At 38.7% G+C, this 20,900-nt stretch overlaps 2 protein-coding genes across 23 annotated transcripts in view; both read left to right on the top strand.

The window, feature by feature from the left end:
• ANKRD26 (ankyrin repeat domain containing 26) overlaps positions 1-20,900 on the top strand; it is a 94,556-nt gene that overhangs the window by 27,490 nt on the left and 46,166 nt on the right. For 12 of the 22 annotated variants that reach the window (XM_077946044.1, XM_077946043.1, XM_077946050.1 and 9 more), the window contains 7 exons: positions 3,863-3,992; positions 6,372-6,433; positions 8,801-8,894; positions 11,645-11,743; positions 12,346-12,374; positions 12,469-12,541; positions 19,819-19,889. In XM_077946044.1, coding sequence (XP_077802170.1) covers positions 3,863-3,992; positions 6,372-6,433; positions 8,801-8,894; positions 11,645-11,743; positions 12,346-12,374; positions 12,469-12,541; positions 19,819-19,889 — 558 coding nt within the window. Of the gene's footprint in view, positions 1-3,862; positions 3,993-6,371; positions 6,434-8,800; positions 8,895-11,644; positions 11,744-12,345; positions 12,375-12,468; positions 12,542-19,818; positions 19,890-20,900 lie in introns of those variants that run through there. The other 10 variants (XM_077946047.1, XM_077946046.1, XM_077946053.1 and 7 more) reach the window with 2 other exon arrangements.
• On the top strand, positions 4,179-5,520 carry LOC707925 (heterogeneous nuclear ribonucleoprotein A1-like 2). Its single transcript, XM_077946069.1, has one exon. The coding sequence runs from the start codon at positions 4,235-4,237 to the stop codon at positions 5,039-5,041; it is 807 nt and encodes a 268-aa protein (XP_077802195.1). The 5' UTR covers positions 4,179-4,234; the 3' UTR covers positions 5,042-5,520.

Genomic DNA, 20,900 nt, shown 5'->3' with positions numbered 1-20,900 from the left:
TCTGATTTATCTTGTGCTAATAATTAATATCTGTGTGTAATGGACATATATGCACACACCAAATGAAAGCGATCAAAATTTGTTATTGCTTTCTAAAATAAACTGCGTATTATAGAATCATAAGGAAGGAAAGATTGTCAAGGGGGTTTACAAAATTATCTCTGGGCTGGGCGTGGTGGCTCACACCTGTAATCCCAGCACTTTGGGAGGCCAAGACGGGCAGATCACGAGGTTAGGAGTTGGAGACCAGCCTGGCCAACATGGTGAAACCCTGTCTCTTCTGAAGATACAAAAAATTAGCTGGGTGTGGTGGCGCATGCCTATAATCCCAGCTACTGGGAGCTGAGCCAGGAGAATTGCTTGAACCCGGGAGGTGGAGGTTGCAGTGAGGCTAGGTCACGCCATTGCACTCCATTCTGGGCAGCAGGGCGAGACTCTGTCTCAAAAAAAAAAAATTCTGGAAGATGATTTTTCACTTTTAAAAGTATCTACAGCAATGAGGATATTTTATATTCTCATCAGGAAGCTTTGTTAACTTTAGTATTCATAGTTGTTAAACCTTGCTCATAAATTCATTCATCTCTAAAACTCAGAATCCTGTTGACTTGATTTTTTAGTCCTTTTCTCTATGTGAATACTGGTCTTGCTTGATAATCATAGATATATATGAAGACTATTTGAAATCTTCAACTTGGATAGTCATAGCTTTCTTTTCTTTTCTTTTCTTTTCTTTTCTTTTCTTTTCTTTTCTTTTCTTTTCTTTTCTTTTTTGAGACGGAGTCTTGCTCTGTTACCCAGGCTGGAGTACAGTGGCAGGATCTCAGCTCACTGCAACCTCTGCTTCCTGGGTTCAAGCAGTTCTTGTGCCTCAGCCTTCTGAGTAGCTGGGACTACAAGTGTGCACCACCACACGTGGATAATTTTTATATTTTTAGTAGAGATGGGGTTTTGCTATGTTGGCTGGTCTTGAACACCTGGCCTCAAGTGGTCTACCCACCTCAGCCTCCCAAAGTGCTGGGATTACAGGTGTGAACCGCCACGCCCGGCCTTTTTTGTTTTGTTTTGTTTTGTTTTTAAATACGGAGTCTCTGTTACCCAGGCTGGAGTGCAGTGGCATGATCAAGGCTCACTGAAGCTTAAATCTTCTGGATCTGGCTTCAGCCTCCCAAGCAGCTGGGACCATGGGCATGCACCATCATGCCCAGCTATTTATTTTTTTTATAGAGATGGGGTCTGGCTATATTATCTAGGCCGATTTTGAACTCCTGGGCTCAAATGATCCTCCCACCTTGGCCTCCCAAAGTGCTAAGATTGCAGGTGGGGCCCACCGCACCCATCCTCAAATGTTGAAATATGTAATTGAAACCTTAAATCCCGTGTTTTTTTTTCCCTCTTTGTCTTTTCATTTTCAAAATTTCAGAGTTCTGTGTAGGTTCATATTATTTAACACTACCAGTTTAGTGTATTTTACAAATATGTATATACTTAATTCCTATGCTTTTCCTGAGGTCATCTACTTCTACTCTAAATGTATTTATCCAAATCTGTCTTCTAAATCCCCTGGGTAGGCTGGGTCCAGTGGTTCATGCCTATAATTCCAGCACTTGGGAAGGCGAAGACTGGCGGATCACTTGAGCTCAGGAGTTGGTGACCAGCCTGGGCAACACGGTGAAACCTTGTCTCTGAAAAAAAACCACCAAAAACCTAAGTTCCCCGGGTGCCTCAAATTTTATAGTAATATGTCCCAAACTGAAGACATTGTTCCTGACTCTTTCCTGACTCTTTGTAATTTACTCTGTCCTCTGGTTTCCTCATCCCAGTAAATAACACCTAGGAAGTAGCACTGAAACATAGAAATCTTGCACTCCAGTTTTCCCTCAAATTACGAATCCAGTCACTCACCAAGTTCTTTATTTTCTACCTGCTTATCCTTTCTCATAACTTTTTTTTTTTTTTTTTTGAGACGACGTCTCTCTCTGTTGCCCAAGCTGGAGTGCAATGGCATGACCTCTGCTCACCGCGAGCTCTGCCTCCCGGGTTTAAGCAGTTCTCCTGCATCAGCCTCCCAAGTAGCCGGGATTACAGGCATGTGCCACCACACCCAACTAATTTTTGTATTTTTAGTAGAGACGGGGTTTCACCATGTTGAACAGGCTGGTCTTGAACTCCTGACCTCATGATCTGCGCACTTCTCGGCCTCCCAAAGTGCCGGGATTATAGGTGTGAGCCACCACGCTGCGCCCGGCCTCATTTCTCATATCTTATTATTGCAAATCACTTTTTTTTTTTTTTTTTTCTTTTTAGGATGTCCAAAGAAAATGTGACAGTTCACTTTCTGACCTGTAATTTTGGAATAATCTTTTCTATTTTTGTGCTGACCACTCCCCCCACCCCCATGTCTATCTGTCTTTACATTGCTGCCAGGGTGACCTTTCTGAAATGTATTTGTGATGCTCTAACTCACCTGCTTACTGACTAGATCCCCAGTACATGAAAGGGAAAGTTCACATTCTAACCTAAATCAGGTCCTTGGTGGTTTGGCCTGATTTTCCTGTTTTATCTCTTCATCCTATTCCCTCTGACTGTGTTCCAGTTTTACCACATTACTTTGGTACCCTCATTTGTCATGTTGTTTCATGCCTCATCTTTTTGTTTATGGTGCCCTTTCTAGAAACCTTTTACATTCCCACTCTGCATGTATTACTCCATTGTCACACTGCTAAAAAGAAATACCCCAGACTGGGTAATGTATAACAGAAAGAGGTTTAATTGACTCACAGTTCCACATGGCTGGGGAGGCCTCAGGAAACTTACAATCATGGCAGAAGGCAAAAGGGAAGCAGGCACCTTCTTCACAAGGCCGTAGGAGAGTGAATTAATGCAGGAGGAACTACCAAACACTTGTAAAACCATCAGATTTCATGAGAACTCACTATCATGAGAGCAGCATGGTGGAAACCACCTCATGATCCAGTTATCTCCTCTGGTCTGTCCCTTGACACATGAAGATTGCAATTCAAGATGAGATTTGGGTGGGGACACAGAGCCAAACCATATCACTGCACTGGGTCTGCCTCATAGTATGGCCCTATCTTTGCATCATTTCCTGAGCTTCCCAGGTGGAACGGACTGTTCTCTTTTGTGCCCTTACTGTCCTTTATTCACTTCAGTTGTAGAACTAGTGAATTATACTTTTCTGTTCTTATTTGTTTTTATTTATCTCTACCCACACTTGATGAATATAGGACAGAGTCTGTCTTCTGTTTATATTTTTAGTTTTTCCCAGGATAGTACCTATGATGTGATAGACACATAAGTGTTTATTGTCTTACTGACTGGTATAGTTTGGATGTATGTCCTGCCCCAAATCTCATATTGAAATGTAATCCCCAGTGTTGGAGGTGGGACCTGGTGGGAGGTGATTGGATCATAGGGTCAGATTTCTAGTGAATGGTTTAGCACCATCCCCGTTGGTCTTGTCCTTGAGATAGCAAGTGAGTTCTCTTGGTATCTGCTTCTTTAAAAGTGTGCAGCACCTCCCCACCTTGCTCTCTTGCCCTGGCTCTGCCATGTGAGACATCTGCTCCCTCTTTGCCTTCTGCCATGATTATAAGCTTCCTGAGGCCTCCCCAGAAGCAGAAGCTGCTATGCCTCCTATACAGCCTGCAGAACCATGAGCCAATGAAACCTCTTTTCTTCATAAATTACCCAGTCGGGTGTTTCTTTAAAAAAAAAAAAAACTGTGACCCCATCTTGGATGACCAGGTATTTCTTTATGGTAGTGCAAGAACAGACTAATACAGTGTCTGATTGAATAAGTGAATAAATACAGTGTTTTCTGAATTTTTTTTTTTTTTAATAGGAAGGACCAACAAAGCCAGCCGTTGAAAAAAAAGAAAATGGTATTGATATTATTGAAAGTGCACCACTAGAGCAAACAAACAGTGACAATTTGACTTATGTTGATGAAGTGCACAAAAATAATAGAAGTGGTAAGTTAGTGGATATCTCTGAATATTTTTCTATCCTTAAATTCTATTCTGAGGGCCAGATGTGGTGGCTCACACCTGTAATCCTAGCACTTTGGGAGGCTGAAGTGGGCGGATCACCTGAGGTCAGGAGTTAGAGACCAGCCTAGCCAACATGGTGAAACCCTGTCTCTACTAAAATACAAACATTGACCTGTGGACGCCGCCGAAGAAGCATCGTTAAAGTCTTTTTTCTCCCTGCCATCATGTCTAAATCAGAGTCTCCTAAAGAGCCCGAACAGCTGAGGAAGCTCTTCATTGGAGGGTTGAGCTTTGAAATAACCGGTGAGAGCCTGAGGAGCCATTCTGAGCAATGGAGAATGCTCATGGACTGTGTGGTAATGAGAGATCCAAACACCAAGCACTCCAGGGGCTTTGAGTTTGTCACATGTGCCATTGTGGAGGAGATGGATGCAGCCATAAATGCAAGGCCACACAAGGTAGATGGAAGAGTTGTGGAACCAAAGAGAGCTGTCTCAAGAGAAGATTCTCAAAGACCAGGTGCCCACTTAGCTGTGAAAAAGATACTTGTTGGTGGCATTAAAGAAGACACTGAAGAACATCACCTAAGAGATAATTTTGAACAGTATGGGAAAATGGAAGTGATTGAAATCATGACTGACCGAGGCAGTGGCAAGAAAAGGGGCTTTGCCTTTGTAACCTTTGACGACCATGACTCCGTGGATAAGATTGTCATTCAGAAATACCATACTGTGAATGGCCACAACTGTGAAGTTAGGAAAGCCCTGTCAAAGCAAGAGATGGCTAGTGCTTCATCCAGCCATAGAGGTCGAAGTGGTTCTGGAAACTTTGGTGGTGGTCATGGAGGTGGTTTCGGTGGGAATGACAACTTCGGTTGTGAAGCAAACTTCAGTGGTCATGGTGGCTTTGGTGGCAGCCATGGTGATGGTGGATATGGTGGCAGTGGGGATGGCTATAATGGATTTGGTAATGATGGAAGCAATTTTGGAGGTGGTGAAAGCTACAATGATTTTGGCAATTACAACAGTTAGTCTTCAAATTTTGGACCCATGAAGGGAGGAAATTTTGGAGGCAGAAGCTCTGGCCCCTATGGCGGTGGAGGCCCATACTTTGCAAAACCACGAAACCAAGGTGGCTATGGCGGTTCCAGCAGCAGCAGTAGCTTTGGCAGTGGGAGAAGATTTTAATTAGGAAACAAAGCTTAGCGGGAGAGGAGAGCCAGAGAAGTGACAGGGAAGCTACAGGTTGCAACAGGTTTGTGAACTCAGCCAAGCACAGTGGTGGCAGGGCCTAGCTGCTACAAAGAAGACATGTTTTAGACAAATACTCATGTGTATGGGCAAAAAATCGAGGACTGTATTTGTGACTAATTGTATAACAGGTTATTTTAGTTTCTGTTCTGTGGAAAGTGTAAAGCATTCCAACAAAGGGTTTTAATGTAGATTTTGTGTTTTTTGCACCCATGCTATTATAGTCTGATCATGATGCTGAATAAATGTCTTTTTTTAAATGTGCTGTGTGAAGTTAGTCTACTCTGAAGCTATCTTGGTAAATTTCCCCAACAATGTGAAGTTAGAATTCCTTCAGGGTGATGCCAGGTTCTATTTGGAATTTATATACAACCAGCTTGGATGGAGAAGCCATTGTCTTCGGAAACCTTGGTATAGTTGAACTGATAGTTACTGTTGTGACCTGAAGTTCACCATTAAAAGGGATTACCCAAGCAAAATCATGGAATTATTGGTTATAAAAGTGATTGTTGGCACATTCTATGCAATATATCTAAATTGAATAATGGTACCAGATAAAATTACAGATGGGAGTTAAGCTTGTGTATCATCCATTATCATGTGTAATTAATAAACAATTCTCTTGAAAAAAAAAATACAAACATTAGCTGGGTGTGGTGGTGCATTCCTATAATCCCAGGTACCTGGGAGGCTGAGGCAAAGAATTGCTTGAACCCAGGAGATGGAAGTTGCAGTGGGCTGAGATTGTGCCACTGCACTCCAGCCTGGGTAACAGAGTGAGACTCTGTCTCAAAAACAAACAAACAAACAAACAAAAACCCTCTATTCTAAGACAACCAATTAACATATGCAGACCCAAGTATTATATTCATTTTAAAAATATTTTTCTTTTGCTGTCTTTCTTCATATTACCAATTTTTTCCTGAGACTGCATCAACCTTGTAAAATTCTTTTTTTGCTATTATTTTTATTTTATTGAAATATTCATGAATGGAGATAGACTTGTATATGTATTTAATTTTTTTATATTTTTTATTTTTATAGATATATGTATTTAAAATTTACAATAGTAAATGTTCTCATGCATATATATGTGTATCACATTTGATAGATATGATGTCCGCATTAGGATTAGGACAAGAGGAAGATATAGAATCACCTTGGGATTCTGAGGTACTGTCTATGGTTGTTACTGTTATTTTAAAATATAAGCATTGAGTGATGTTTAAAACTAAAGCGATGCCCTGACTTGACTTTTTTACCTCTGCATACGTCCATAAGGAACTACTTTCTTATATTTTTCAGTGTATAATTAATAAAGTATGTGCTAAGTATATTATTGCTACATAGAATAATTCTGCTAATTTGCAGGATTCATTTAAGAATCTAGTGTAGGATAGTGCAAAAAATAAAATAAAATAAGAACAAAAAAGGCTTAGAAGTCACAAGGAATTAGTATGGGTTCTGAAGTTAAGTTTATCTAAAAACTAAAGAATTATTTCAAGTCAGCTGGGCGAGGTGGCTCACGCCTGTAATCCAAGCACTTTGGGAGGCCGAGGCGGGCGGATCATGAGGTCAGGAGATGGAGATCATCCTGGCCAACATGGTAAAACCCCGTCTCTACAAAAATACAAAAAATTAGCTGGGTGTGGTGGCGTGTGCCTGTAGTCACTATTCGGGAGGCTGGGGCAGGGGAATCGCTTGAACCTGGGAGGCAGAGGTTGTAGTGAGCTGAGATCGCGCCACTGCACTCCATCCTGGCAACAGAGCAAGACTCCGCCTCAAAAAAAAGAATTATTTCAGGTTAACCTATGGCCATGTATATGATTCTGTGTTACGTATGGATGAGTAAAAGTCCTAATGAGATTCAGAGAGAAACAGTTTGGAATGTAGTTTTTTTTCTTGACAACTTAGAACTTGAAAAGATAATGTCTGGGACTTTAAAGTATTAATATATATTTGTATAGATCTGCAGGGAACTTTCAGGAGAAGGAAGAATATGGAGAATAATAACGATTTGGTTGAGTGGTATTGTAATAAGTACAAATGATTTTCAAAATCATTTCCAGTGACTTAATAAATATTCAGGGTACTTTTTGTAAATGTGAAGGCAGTAGTGTCAAGAAAAGAATGGGAAAGTTGGAATAGAAATGTGGATTTCTAATTTGGGGTATAAGTTTCACTAGACAGTTACTGGAGATATCTTATAGGAATATAGTGAGTTGACACTTGAGACCTTCCCAATGAGATTTTAAATGTTTGAGCTTGAATAAATTGAGTGCCAACCACATGCTAGACTATTAGACACTGCATGTACAAGGTGAGGGCTTATGCTCTAGTAGTGGGAACTGAAAAACAAGTAAATCACAAACACTTATAAGTCACTATAAGTGCTTCATGTGAAGAAAACAGAGAGTATTAGGTTAAAGAAAATTGAGGGAGTTTGTAGTTAGGATGGGAATCGGAGTGGGAGTGAAATTCTGTAGTCAGAGAAGATCTTTCTGAGTGTGACCTTAGAGTGCCAACTAAAGGAAGAGAAGGAGCACCCATCAGAAAGGCTAGGAGGAGGGCATTCTGGGCAGAGGACACAATCATCAGATCTGTTCATCATTTTACTCTTAACATCTTAGAATGACCAAGAAGCAGGAAGCCGGATAACCATCATCATCATCATTTTTATTATTATAGTGCATAGAAAAGAAAATGTGCAAATAAATGCCTGGCACATTTCACATGCTTAATACATAAATGTTCTTATTCTTCTGTTTTTATGAAGGCTTGCTATACTTCTTTGAAATTATTTCTTAATTGGGAAAGAGTTTATATTCTGTATCTTATATTTCCTTGCTTTTCTTTAGACATAACATAAAGCAAAGTTTTTCTTACTGCTTTGTCATTTTAGTCAACCATTTTCCTATCAGTAAAAGTTTTATCAAAAAGTATTTAGATTTTTCTAAGCCATTGTTTACTTAAATGAAGCAGCTTCTGCAGTGTTCTGTTTATACTTAACAGGACATACTCCAGTTTCTTATCATGCCACATATCTTAACACTAAAAATTTCTATAATTAGAAATATTTTAAATATTTAATGCTGTACTATAGGGAGTGTATTCTATTTTTTAAAATACACTTTTTTTTCCCTCTTAATCAGGCAGCCCCCAAACCAGAATAGGTTCAGAGAAGCTCCCCTCTTATTTTTGGTGAGGAATACAAAGTAGAGTTAGGTCTTTTGATATTAATTCCTCATTGAACTGTGCACATAAGTTAATATTTTGTCTGTTAATATGTGTCCTTAGGCCTTCTGTGTTTGGTTTGCAGAGTCAGTAGTCATCTGAAGATGAAAGATAAGCTTAATCTAGTGAGCATATGTGAGGTTCTTTATTGAAATGTTTTGGTTTTCAATACATACTTATCTTATTTTTAAGCCTAATTGCTTTTAAAATAGGAAATTCATATTATATTTGAAAGTGATTAGAAAATCTTTAGCAATTCATTCTTTTTGTAAAATTGAAACTCATTATTGATATTAATTTTAACAGAGTATCTCTGAGAATTTTCCACAGAAGTATGTTGATCCTTTAGCTGGGGCTGCATATCAAAAAGAAAAAAATATAGGAAATGAACAAGCAGAAGGTAAGAGCTATATTTTATTTTAAAAAAGCCATTGGACAGAGTGTTTATTTAAAAACATGACCGTTGCTATATTCTAATAGCCAAAGAAAATCACCTATTAAATACATAGTAAGAATAAAAAGAGGTGAAATTGTGATAAGTTATATATCTTATGTGTCAGCAACAGATTAAATTGCTAGTGCCAGTAAGGGAACTGAATTATTAGATCCATTTCAAAATACATTAAGACCTGAGGGAGCCAGGAAATAAGGAAGAGGAGAGGAGTAAAAGAGGACATGAGAATGAGGAAGGCAGAGAATACAGGGAGCGAATGAAGGACAAAGAAGCAAGTGTATGTAATGGAGAGTGGCAAAATAAAATAATTCTAGAGCCAGGCGCGGTGGCTCACGCCTTTAATCCCAGCACTTTGGGAGGCCAAAGCAGGCAGATCACTTGAGGTCAGGAGTTCGAGACCAGCCTGGTCAACATGGTGAAACCCTAGCTCTACTAAAAATACAAAAATTAGCTGAGTATGGTGGCAAGCACCTGTAATTCCAGCTACTTGGGAGGCTGAGGCAAGAGATTTGTTTGAACCTGGGAGGTGGAGGTGACAGTGAGCTGAGATCGTGTCACTGCACTGCAGCCTGGGCGGCAGAGCAAGACTTCATCTCAAAAATATAAAAATTTAAAAATAAAATAATTCTTTAGAAAATGGAAAAGCAGGGTATTAGAAAGGTAGGAAGAGTTTAAAATGAGCTTCAAGTACCAAAACTTGTTGGAGAAGTAGACCAAAATTTACCCACTCTTCCTATCCTCCTCACTGTTGGGAAGGCAAGGATGGAAGTACTGGACCATCTATGGCACGTTTCATTTGCCATAGATGAATACAGGCATATGTGGTCAGCCATACATATCAATAATTTAATGTCATAGAAAATGTTACATCAGGCTGAGCATGATGGCTTACACCTGTAATCCCAGCACTTTGGAAGGTAGATCACCTGAGGTCAGGAGTTTGAGACCAGCCTGGCCAAAATGGTGAAACCCTGTCTCTACTAAAAATACAAACATTAGCCAGGCACGGTGGTGCGTGCCTGTAATCCTAGCTACTTGGGAGGCTCAGGTAGGAGAATCACTTGAACCTGGAGATGGAAGTTGCAGTGAGCCAAGATTGCACCACTGCACTCCAGCCTGGACAACAGAGCGAGATTCTGTCTCTCAAAAAAAAAAAAAGAAAGAAAGAAAGAAAATGTTACTTCATAGGATAGTATCTCAAAGGCCAAAAGAAGAGAACTGGAAAGAAGAGAGTAGGGTTGGTTATGGGGAGCTCAAGGAAGACATACTCTGATAAAAAGCCCACTAGCAACTTCGTGACTTGTAATACAGTTTCAGTTTCGGGGACATAGTAGGGAGGAACTTGATGCCAGATTCCAAAAGGGCAATCTAACATAAAAGAATGTGGAAGCACACTAAGTATGGACCAGAGCTTCTTAAAATTTAGTAAATCAGCTGGGAATCTTGTTAAAAATGTACATTTTGATTCAGCAGGCCTGGAGTTCTGTATTTCTAATAAGTTCCCACATAATGCTGATGCTTCTGGTCCTTGGACCACACTCTGAGTAACAAGAGTGTAGGCTTCCTTTTTGAGACATCTGAAAGAAGAGTTGTTCGACAACAATTCGAGGCATAACAGGATCAAGATAAAGCATTATTTTTCTTTTATTTCTGAGCATGTTTCTAGCCAGAGGAGAAGGAACAAAGAGATGGAGGAATAGAAATTGTAGATATAAGATAACTATTGTTAAATAAAGAGGAAAGAAGTGCTGAGAATATTCCATAAAAAGGATGTAGAATGGGAAGAATCAAGACCACAGATCTAGAGATTACTTTTGCAAAGGAAGAGATTGTGAATGGAGAAAGAGAGGAAAGAAAGAAGTTAGTTGAGTCATTTTGGAGTTACTGATGAGGAAACGAGAGAACTCATTTCCAGATGGATTCAGTATATTTACACTCAAACAGACGATTAGATCATTTCTGCTCCAGAGATTATTACAAGCAGGAGGGCATGCTAGAATGGGGGTAAACTACAGTGATTCATATCTCCTCTCTGTAACTATCAGACATCGAACAGATATGTTGCTTTGGATAGATCGTGGTGGTTCGCCTGTCACTCAGCACTTTGGGAGGCCAAGGTGGGTGGGTTGCTGGAGCCCAGGAGTTTGAGACCAGCCTGGGCAATATGGCGAGACTACATCTCTACAAAAACATACAAAAATTAGGCATGGTGGTGCATGGGCCTGTAGTTCGGCTATTCAGGAGGCTAAGGCAGGAGGATTGCTTGAGCCTGTGAGGTTGAGGTTGTAGGGAGCAATGACCCGTGATTGTGCCACTGCACTACAGTCTGGGTGACAGAGTGAGACTCTATCAAAAAAAAAAAAAAAAAAAAGGATACATGTTACATTGGTATTAGTTAATCAGATGAGTTTTATTTGAATACAGAAGCACTGGCTTTTTTCTTAAAGTTGCTTTTTGGTAATGATAGCTGTTTCATAAAATCCTTTAGAGGCTAACATGATATTTTAGAAATGAAAAAATTACAGTTAATTCCTTGAATACTAAAATTGTTGTTTTCAATAAACACTGCATTGATTTAAAAAACTGCACTAATTTTGAAATATAAAATGTTATTAATATCTAATTCTGTGGCAATTAAATTTTTTCCTTTTGATAAATATTTCAATATTAAAAGCTTATTATGTGTTATTCCTTAGATATGTTTTATATACCTTCTTGCATGAGTGGATCAAGAAACTTTAAGATGGCTAAACTAGAGGATACAAGAAATGTAGGCATGCCAGTAGCCCACATGGGTATGGAAAAAAATGAGTATTTTTGTTAACTGTTACTCTACAAGTGTATATCCAAGCTGATCAATTCAGAACATTTTCTCTGATGAGAAATGAGTTATATATCCAAATCAAGTGGCATCACAGCTGTGTGCTTCCTAAATTACAGGACAAGTTGAAGAACATGATAAATACTTGTAGTGTAATGGTATAAATGATTCTGATGTGTTGCATTAAAGATATGCTGTCTCATTTTACCATCAGCCTTGACATTTCTCCTCTCAGGGTCATGATTTGCTCCTCTAATTAAAGATTACCTTTCTCTGCATTGACCAGCATGCTCACGTTGGTATATGTGCACCTTTCTATTTTAGTTATAGTCACTTGGAACATAATCTTACATTCAAATCATAACTGCATGTTTTATTAAACCTGTGTTCCTGTTTTTTTCTCCAGTATACTTCTGTCATGTTGCTGTCCTAACCAAAATAAAAAACATCCCAACAATTAACATAATCATTTTCAAACCAAGCATGATGATTCAGGTCATACTAACACTGCATGAATTTATAATTTGCTTTGTCATATTTACATGTAATTGATTATATGTCCCTTTTGCTTTTTAGAGTCTCCTGAAAGATATCTTCACTTGAAGGTAATAAGTTTTGTATTTTTATCTTGAATTATTAAGTGCATATTGTATAAAGTATACATTATCTATTAATCATTTTGTTTCAAAACCCATTCAGCCTGCCATTGAAATGAAAGATTCTGTTCCAAATAAAGCAGGAGGAATGAAGGATGTACAAACATCCAAAGCAGGTAAATGCTATAATACGTATTTAACTCTGGAAGGAAGTACATTAAAATTTTTGAAATATTTGAAATGCTCACAGTTTTCTTATTCCTAATTCTTTTTTTTCCCCAAATTTGATGGGAGGATTTTTTTTAAAATTTTTAAAAATTAAGACTGAGTCTCACTTTGTCACCCAGACTGGAATGCAGTGGCATGATCTCAGCTCAGTGCAACCTCCGCCTCCCAGGTTCAAGTGATTCTCCTGCCTCAGCCTCCTGAAAAATAACTGGGATTACAGGTGTGCATCACCATGCCTGGCAAATTTTTCTATTTTTAGTAGTGACAGGGTTTCACCATGTTGGCCAGACTGGTCTCAAACTCCTGACCTCAGGTGATCCACCCGCCTCAGCCTCCCAAAGTTCTGGGATTACAGGCATGAGCCACTGTGCCCGGCATTTTTTTTTTTTTTTTTTTTTTTGATACAGAGTCTCACTCTGTCGCCCAGGCTTAGTGCAGTGGTATGATCTTGGTTCACTGCAGCCTCCGCCTCCTGGGTTCCAGCAATTCTCCTGCCTCAGGCTTCCTGGTAGCTGGGATTACAGGCACACACCTCCATGCCCGGCTAATTTTTGTATTTTTTAGAGACAGGGCTTCACCATGTTGGCCAGGCTGGTCTCGAACTCCTGATCTCAGGAGTTCTCCTCCCACCTTAGCCTCCCATAGTGCTAGGTTTACAGGCTTAAGCCACCATGCCCGGGCAGTAATTTTTAATTACTATGTGGTAGACATAGTCTTTTAAAACAGCAATTCTGAAACTTTTTGGCTTTAGGGTCCTTTTATACTATTAAAAATTACTGCATAGAGGTAACCAACACGCTGAATTAGTTAGTCCCATTCCCATGCTCTTTTAAAACATTTTACTGTATATGTATACGTCTATAAATAATACATAGAATTTGTTTTCATGTCCTAAAATTGTATATAAATGGTTGTACACTGTACATATCATTCTTCAACTTTCTTTTGTTTGTCTAGCATTATATTTTTCAAATCTACCCATATCAACACAAGTAGTTCTGGTTCAAGCTCTTTATACTATTCCATTTTATCACTGTACATTTAATTAAACTCTCTTCATTCGGATAAACAATAATTAAATAAACATAAAAATCAGGCCAGTCATGGTGACTCACGCCTGTAATCCCAGCACTTTGGGAAGGCCGAGGTGGGTGGATCACGAGGTCAGAAGATTGAGACCATCCTGGCTAACATTGTGAAACTCCGTCTTTACCAAAAATCCAAAAAATTAGTCAGGCATGGTGGTGGGCAACTGTAGTCCCAGTTACTTGGGAGGCTGAGGCAGGAGAATGGCATGAACCCGGAGGCGGAGTTTGCAGTGAGCCAAGATTGTGCCACTGCACTCCAGCCTGGGTGACAGAGCAAGATGACGTCTCAAAACAAACAAACAAACAAAAAAACATAAAAATTATTGTGGGCCAGGCGCGGTGCCTCACGCCTATAATCCCAGCACTTTAGGAGGCTGAGGCAGGCAGATCATGCAGTCAGGAGATCAAGACCATCCTGGCCTACATGGTGAAACCCTATCTCTACTAAAAAATACAAAAATTAGCTGGGTGTGGTGGCACATGCCTGTAATCCCAGCTACTCGGGAGGCTGAGGCAGGAGAATTGCTTGAACCAGGGAGTCAGAGGTTGCAGTGAGCCGAGATGGCACCACTGGACTTCAGCCTGGTGACAGAGTGAGACTGGTCTGAAAAAAAAAATAAATCATTGTGGATTTCATTTTTGAAATGAAAATCATGCTTACCAATGAGGAGAAAAGTGATCTTTGTTTAAGTGGTTTTTAGCTGTTGATAAGTACTATATTAGAAATTAAAACTGAAAAATAGAAAATACATGCATGTACAGCCATGCATTTGAATAGGCTTTAGAGCTATGACCCATGAACCATTAGCCTGTGATGTTATGATACATCCTAGCTTCGAAAAAGTCTACTGTACACTTCTCAGAAAATTAGAGTGAAAATGTCAAATATATTATGCATTATGCAACCTCTTGTACCCTTGAATAGATATTGAATTCTAGGGATTCTTAGATCAAAATACAGAACCACAGTTTTAAACCATATGTATGGTTTGTAGATGTCAAATGGTAAATGGTCCTTTGATGAGGAAATGGCCTTTAAAGTTTCACTTTTGTGGTTTTTACTTTTTTCTTTTGCTTGTCTTAAAAAGTTTAAATCCAACAATTTTGTTTATAAAGAAAAAAGGAAAACATTGTTGTTGTATATTCACTTCTTGTTTCATGGCACCGTGTACTCTCTGGATCAAGTGTGAACCTAGATTTATTTTCAGGTGGGAACAATTAGGTCACTTAAAGACATCATTTTTTCTTTCTTTTTTTTTTGTTTGAGACGGAGTCTCGCTCTGTCGCCAGGCTGGAGTGCAGTGGCACAATCTCGGCTCACTGCAACCTCTGCCTCTTGGGTTCAAGCGATTCTACTGCCTCAGCCTCCCAAGTAGCTGGGACTACAGGCGTGTGCCAACACACCCAGCTAATTTTTGTATTTTTAGGAGAGATGGGGTTTTGCCATGTTGGCCAGGATGGTCTCAATCTCTTGACCTTGTGATCCGCCTGCCTTGGCCTCCCAAAGTGCTGGGATTACAGGCGTGAGCCTCCACGCCCGGCCAAGTCCATCATTTTGTCTATAAATTTCTGATGTTTATCCAAGGCTAAACAGTAAATTCTGAAGATACTGGTGCATTGAGGAAAGAGCATTTCATTGTAATAAGTTTTTATTTGAAGTTTATTTATTAAATGTTTTTGTCTTCAGAACACACCCACACACACACACACACACACACACACACACACACACACACAAATACTTCTATCCATATTTAAACCTAAAACGGTTAGACATAAAGTTTGTTCATAAAAAAATTCATATCCCTGAAGAATCTTTAATTATTAATAAATCTCTTACGGAGAACAAAATAGGTAACAGAGGTTGCTGAGTGAATCAAAGTAAATAAGTAATACTAAAATATGAAAACAGAAAAAAGTCTGAGAGATGACAGTCAATTAAACTTCTGTGAGCAAGTGGCAAGTAAAGGACATGTAAAATACAGGTCACCATGGAGGAGTAGTGTGTTTGTAAGATAGAGGTTGACATAGGACTGCTTCTATGAAGAAAGTTAGTCCGATTTATATTATTTACATTCTAATAAGTAAAAACTTTATTTTCAGAGTTTTCAGATTGGGACTTTACTACCTTGACCCTCAGTAATAAGACTTGCCAAAGACCTAGGAATTTGAAAATCAGTGATAAATATCTATCTGCATCACAGTCAGTGACCAAAAATCAGTCAGCATCCACAGAACTGGAAGAAATAGCTAAAGAAATGATTACTATTGGAGCTGAGTTTCTATTAGAGAATGATACTCTCCATGACCTGTGTGAATCACAGCTACCAGCAAACAAAAAGCAAAGAAGGTAACACAGAAGCACAGAGAATTCAGTCCTAGAGTACTTGGCTTCATAATATCATAGTTATGACTTTTATTTTTTATTTTATGTTTTGAGACGGAATTTTGCTCTTGTTGCCCAAGCTGGAGTGCAATGGCATGATCTCAGCTCACTGCAACCTCTGCCTCCCGGGTTCAAGTGATTCTCCTTCCTCAGCCTCCCGAGCAGCTGGGATTACAGGCACGCACCATCATGCCTGGCTAATTTTGTATTTTTAGTACAGACAGGGTTTTACCATGTTGGTCAGGCTGGTCTTGAACTCCTGACCTCAGATAATCCACCCACCTCAGCCTCCCAAGTTGTGGGGATTTCAGGCGTGAGCCACCTTGCCCAGCCTAGTTATAACTTAAAAATAAATTATTTTTGGCTGGGTCATGCCTGTAATTCCAGCACTTTGGAAGGCCAAAGTGGCTGGATCACCTGAGGTCAGGAGTTCAAGACCAGCCTGGTACACATGGTGAAACCCCATCTCTACTGAAAATATGAAAATTAGCTGGGCGTGGTGGAGGGCGCCTGTAATCCCAGCTGCTCAAGAGGCTGAGGCAGGAGAATCACTTGAGCCCAGGAGGCGGAGCTTGCAGTGAGCCAAGATCACACCATTGCACTCCAACCTGGGCGACAGAGCAAGACTCCATCTCAAAAAAAAAAAAAAAAAAAAAAGGAAAAGAATCATTTTTAGCAAAAGTACTTTGTGTTTACTCTCCTTATATAACCTACAACCAAACAAAATACCTTTTAGCAGGGCATTTGTATTCTTCCTCTAATCAAAACAATCTATGAACAACAAAGAGAATTAGGAGAGAGAGTAATTTTGTTTAGGCTAATATGAAACATAAACTTGAGAGTCAGGACCAGGATTATATTTAGAGTTTTGGGACTGGATGGGAAACTAGGTAGAGATTAAATATTGCCTACTCAAGCACAATGTGGTTTTTTTTGTTTTTGTTTTTGTTTTTTGAGACGGAGTCTTGCTCTGTCGCCCAGGCTGGAATGCAGTGGCCGGATCTCAGCTCACTGCAAGCTCCGCCTCCCGGGTTCACGCCATTCTCCTGCCTCAGCCTCCCAAGTAGCTGGGACTACAGGCGCCCGCCACCTCGTCCGGCTAATTTTTTTTGTATTTTTTTTAGTAGAGACGGGGTTTCACCGTGTTAGCCAGGATGGTCTCGATCTCCTGACCTCGTGATCCGCCCGTCTCAGCCTCCCAAAGTGCTGGGATTACAGGCTTGAGCCACCGCGCCCGGCCACACAATGTGGTTTTTATGCTTTATTTTTACAGCTCTGAATTCACAAGTATTAGTTATAACTACATGTAACAAAGAAGCACCATCCAAATCAAATATTATTTCTTACAATTTCTATGGCTTTAGATATTATAGAATGGACTGCCCCAGTATTAGTGGGAATCGTTGAGAATTTCTCTATAGTGTATCCCCAGCTGTGTACCCATAGTCTGTCACCTTATTTTAATGAATAGTTGTTCACTAGGAATATTTGTTTTAAGGAGTGCTCTATCATTTAAAAAAGATATATGAAGTTCAATTTTACTAATAATTCTTTTAGGACACCCAGTCTATTGATTAATTGCATCTAATGTGTTTTACTTTATGTACCAGTTTAACTCAGTGCCCTTAATCATATGATCTGGTCTACAGTAATAAATTATATAATTTTTTTATCCCAATAGTTTTGTTTTCTTTTCCCCCTTGTAAAATTAACGTATTTTACAGAAGATGATCAGCTGTCTCCTAGAGTAGTGACTGCAAGCTATAAATCCAGAGTTACTTACCTATACCTATATATGCTTGTCTGCTCTTATTTCTTCATGAGCTTGGTAGATCCAAGAAGCAGGACTTTTAAAACAAAATAACTAAATGAAATCCCTCAACACAGGAAGACATGAAACAGAAAAAGCGTGAAGTAAACAACTTAAACAGTGCCTGTAGATTGTTTCACTTCTCATTTAATACCTTTTATAAAGTAATGAAGAGTCTAGTTCTCCAGGGACCCAGATATATACATGTATCCATTTAATAAAAATTCACTCTATATTGGGTACTGATATTCTATATCCTAAATATTTTTGGAAACATTCCCTCAGTTTAGGCCTACAGTATTCTTGTTTTGCAATATTTTCTAATTCAGTTCCCTTTATTTATTCATATGCCCTTGAAATTCATCCTCCCATCAGTATTTAGGGTGATCTGTCTCCAATGCAAAACAGGACCTTGAGTCCCTCTTGAAAACATAAATGTTCAAACATCTTAAGATTACATATAAGGCTTTCATCATCTGACTTCTGCTTAACTCTCCATCTTTAGCCCTTTCCCCTTTCTGCCCTTTTCTCTGGGATTACTCAACTGCTGTTGATGCTCTCCTCGGGTGCTTGTATTTTAGACAAATACGCTATCTGAGGCTTCTTTCCCTCTCTTGTTGCTGCCTTGCATGCTGCTACCCTTTCCTGCCCTTTACCCCTTTTAGTCTGGCTAACCTCACTTTTTAAGTCTCAACTCAGGCATGATCTCTAGAAAAGCCATCTTTGACACCTTTTATTTACTTTCTTTTTTTTTTTTTTTTTTTGTGGTGGAGTCTCACTGGAGTACAGCAGCATGATCTTGGCTCTCCGCAAACCTCCGCCTCCCAGGTTCAAGCGATTTTCCTAACTCAGCCTTCCAAGTAGCTGGGATCACAGGCACCCATCGCCAAGCCCAGCCCATTTTTGTATTTTTAGTAGACAGGGCGTTTCATCATGTTGGCCAGGCTGGTCTGGAACTCCTGGCCTCAAGTGATCCACCCGCCTTGGCCTCCCAGAGTGCTGGGATTACAGATGTGAGCCATCCGTGCTGTTCTTATTTACATTCTTTAAACCCCAGTGTTTAGCACTTAGCAGGAACTCAGTAAATAATTGTCAAGTAAAATAGATAAAGACTGTTTATACAAAGATAACTTGAAAGATTGTCCCCTACCGTCTGGGGAGCAAGGGCATAAACATATAAATAAAAAATTTACAGTTCAGATGGAAGAGATACAGTACAAAGATAAGGTACTAAGGCAGCCCCAAGGAAGGAGACACCTGTTTATCAGGGGGAAGATAGCTCTAATCAAGGAAGACTTCACATAACTCTCTTAGTCTTAAAAGATGAAAAGAAATTTGTCAAAATAGAAAACGTTTCAGATGTAAGGAGCGTGATGTACAATGATAAAGATGTAAAAAGTAACAGTAATTTTGGAACTCATTAATAATGAACAACACTCTTTGTGCCTTGTTGAAAAGATACCGTTATAGAGAACATTTACAGTGTTACTTTATATATTCCTACTGTATCATAAAATTTTGTTTTGTTTCTGACAGTTTAGCTCATTTACGTTGGGTGAATGAATCTGTGAGTGAATCTTTAAGACCTTTGTATGGGTTGAACCTATTGTCTAGTGTTAGTAGTCTCCCCAAGTGGTTTGTTGAAGTTTTGGATAATAGTTGAAGTTTTAATTAGATACTTCATTAAGCTGATACTTAGAAGTATCTTACTGAGAAGTAAATGTTCCACTAAAGATTAGGCTTCATTCAAACTTTTTGTGATTGCGCCACTGTACTCCAGCTAGGGTGACAGAGTAAGGCCCTGTCTCAAAAACAAATAGAAGAAAACCCTCTCAATTTATAAAATAAAAATAAATGTTATTTTCTATTTCTATAAAGACTATACCTTTTACCTAACTGTTCTAAGTAGTTCGTTTAACTAAATATTTGGATTTTTTTCAGCTGAACGTGACTTAGAAGTGGCATCAGAAGAAGAGCAAGAAAGGGAAGAAAGTGAAAATAACCAGCCACAGGTATTATATATATTGTTTTAAATTTCTGTTTTAATATTGTTTTCTTTGCTTTAATGATATAACATCGTTCAAATAAAATTACCTTTCAGACTAGCCTTTTAGAATCAATAGATCATTATTTAATATTTAGTATTAAAAACATTTAGGCTAGTTAAAATATTCTTAGTTAAAATATCGTAACCTATAGCTAATCTTTTGTTTTTGTCATAGTTAATCTTTACGCTTGGAATTGAAGCCAGAAATTTCCTGAATGTTGTTTCCTCTTTCATTTTTATAACTTCCTTACATGATAAAGATGGTAACATCAAATATTGAATCATATTATTAAACAATAGAAATTATGAACATTTTAACACTGATGGCCACTGAGTTGAATTCATCTTAAAGGAGTAATCATTCCCAGTGGTTCAGGATTTACATTCTTATATTCCTGGTCACTAATTCCAAGGTTAAAGATTTATTCTGCCTTGTGATCTCTATCAACTTCAGTGTCTACATTCAGAGAAAGAATGAGGTCAGAAAATCAACCCAGTTATTAAGAAAATCATTCCTTTCAGAATGGGATCTTTCCACTGTTAGGATATAAACCATAACTTTCTGATTATTTCAGTCTAGGAAATCAGTAAATATTACAGAATTTTTTTATCCACTATTAATGAACCTTAGAATATATAAGAATTGGACTTAAGCTGATAGCCTATACAGATGCATAACACCATATTATGGTATATAATTTCAATCAAAATGTAAAGATTTGCTTTTCTTTCTGATTGTTGTTTATTTTGGCTCCAAATAGGCTCCAAATAATTTAAAGTTTCCCTACTCTCCAGTTATAAATCTTTGGAAAAAGTACTTAAATGTATTGTAGGGGCTCAGTATTTGAGGTATGGTAAGGTAAAATATTTTTAAGTGAAGATGCCTTTGTAATGCTACAGATCATCTGCTAATTTATTTTTGGTAGATTTAACACGTAATGAATTAAGTTTAATCCAAAGGAACAGTGAAACACTT

The sequence above is a fragment of the Macaca mulatta genome, chromosome 9 (assembly GCF_049350105.2).
Source record: "Macaca mulatta isolate MMU2019108-1 chromosome 9, T2T-MMU8v2.0, whole genome shotgun sequence".
Lineage (NCBI taxonomy): Eukaryota > Metazoa > Chordata > Mammalia > Primates > Cercopithecidae > Macaca > Macaca mulatta.
The sequence above is the reverse complement of the archived record's forward strand: the minus strand, read 5'-3'. Positions and strand labels throughout refer to the sequence as shown.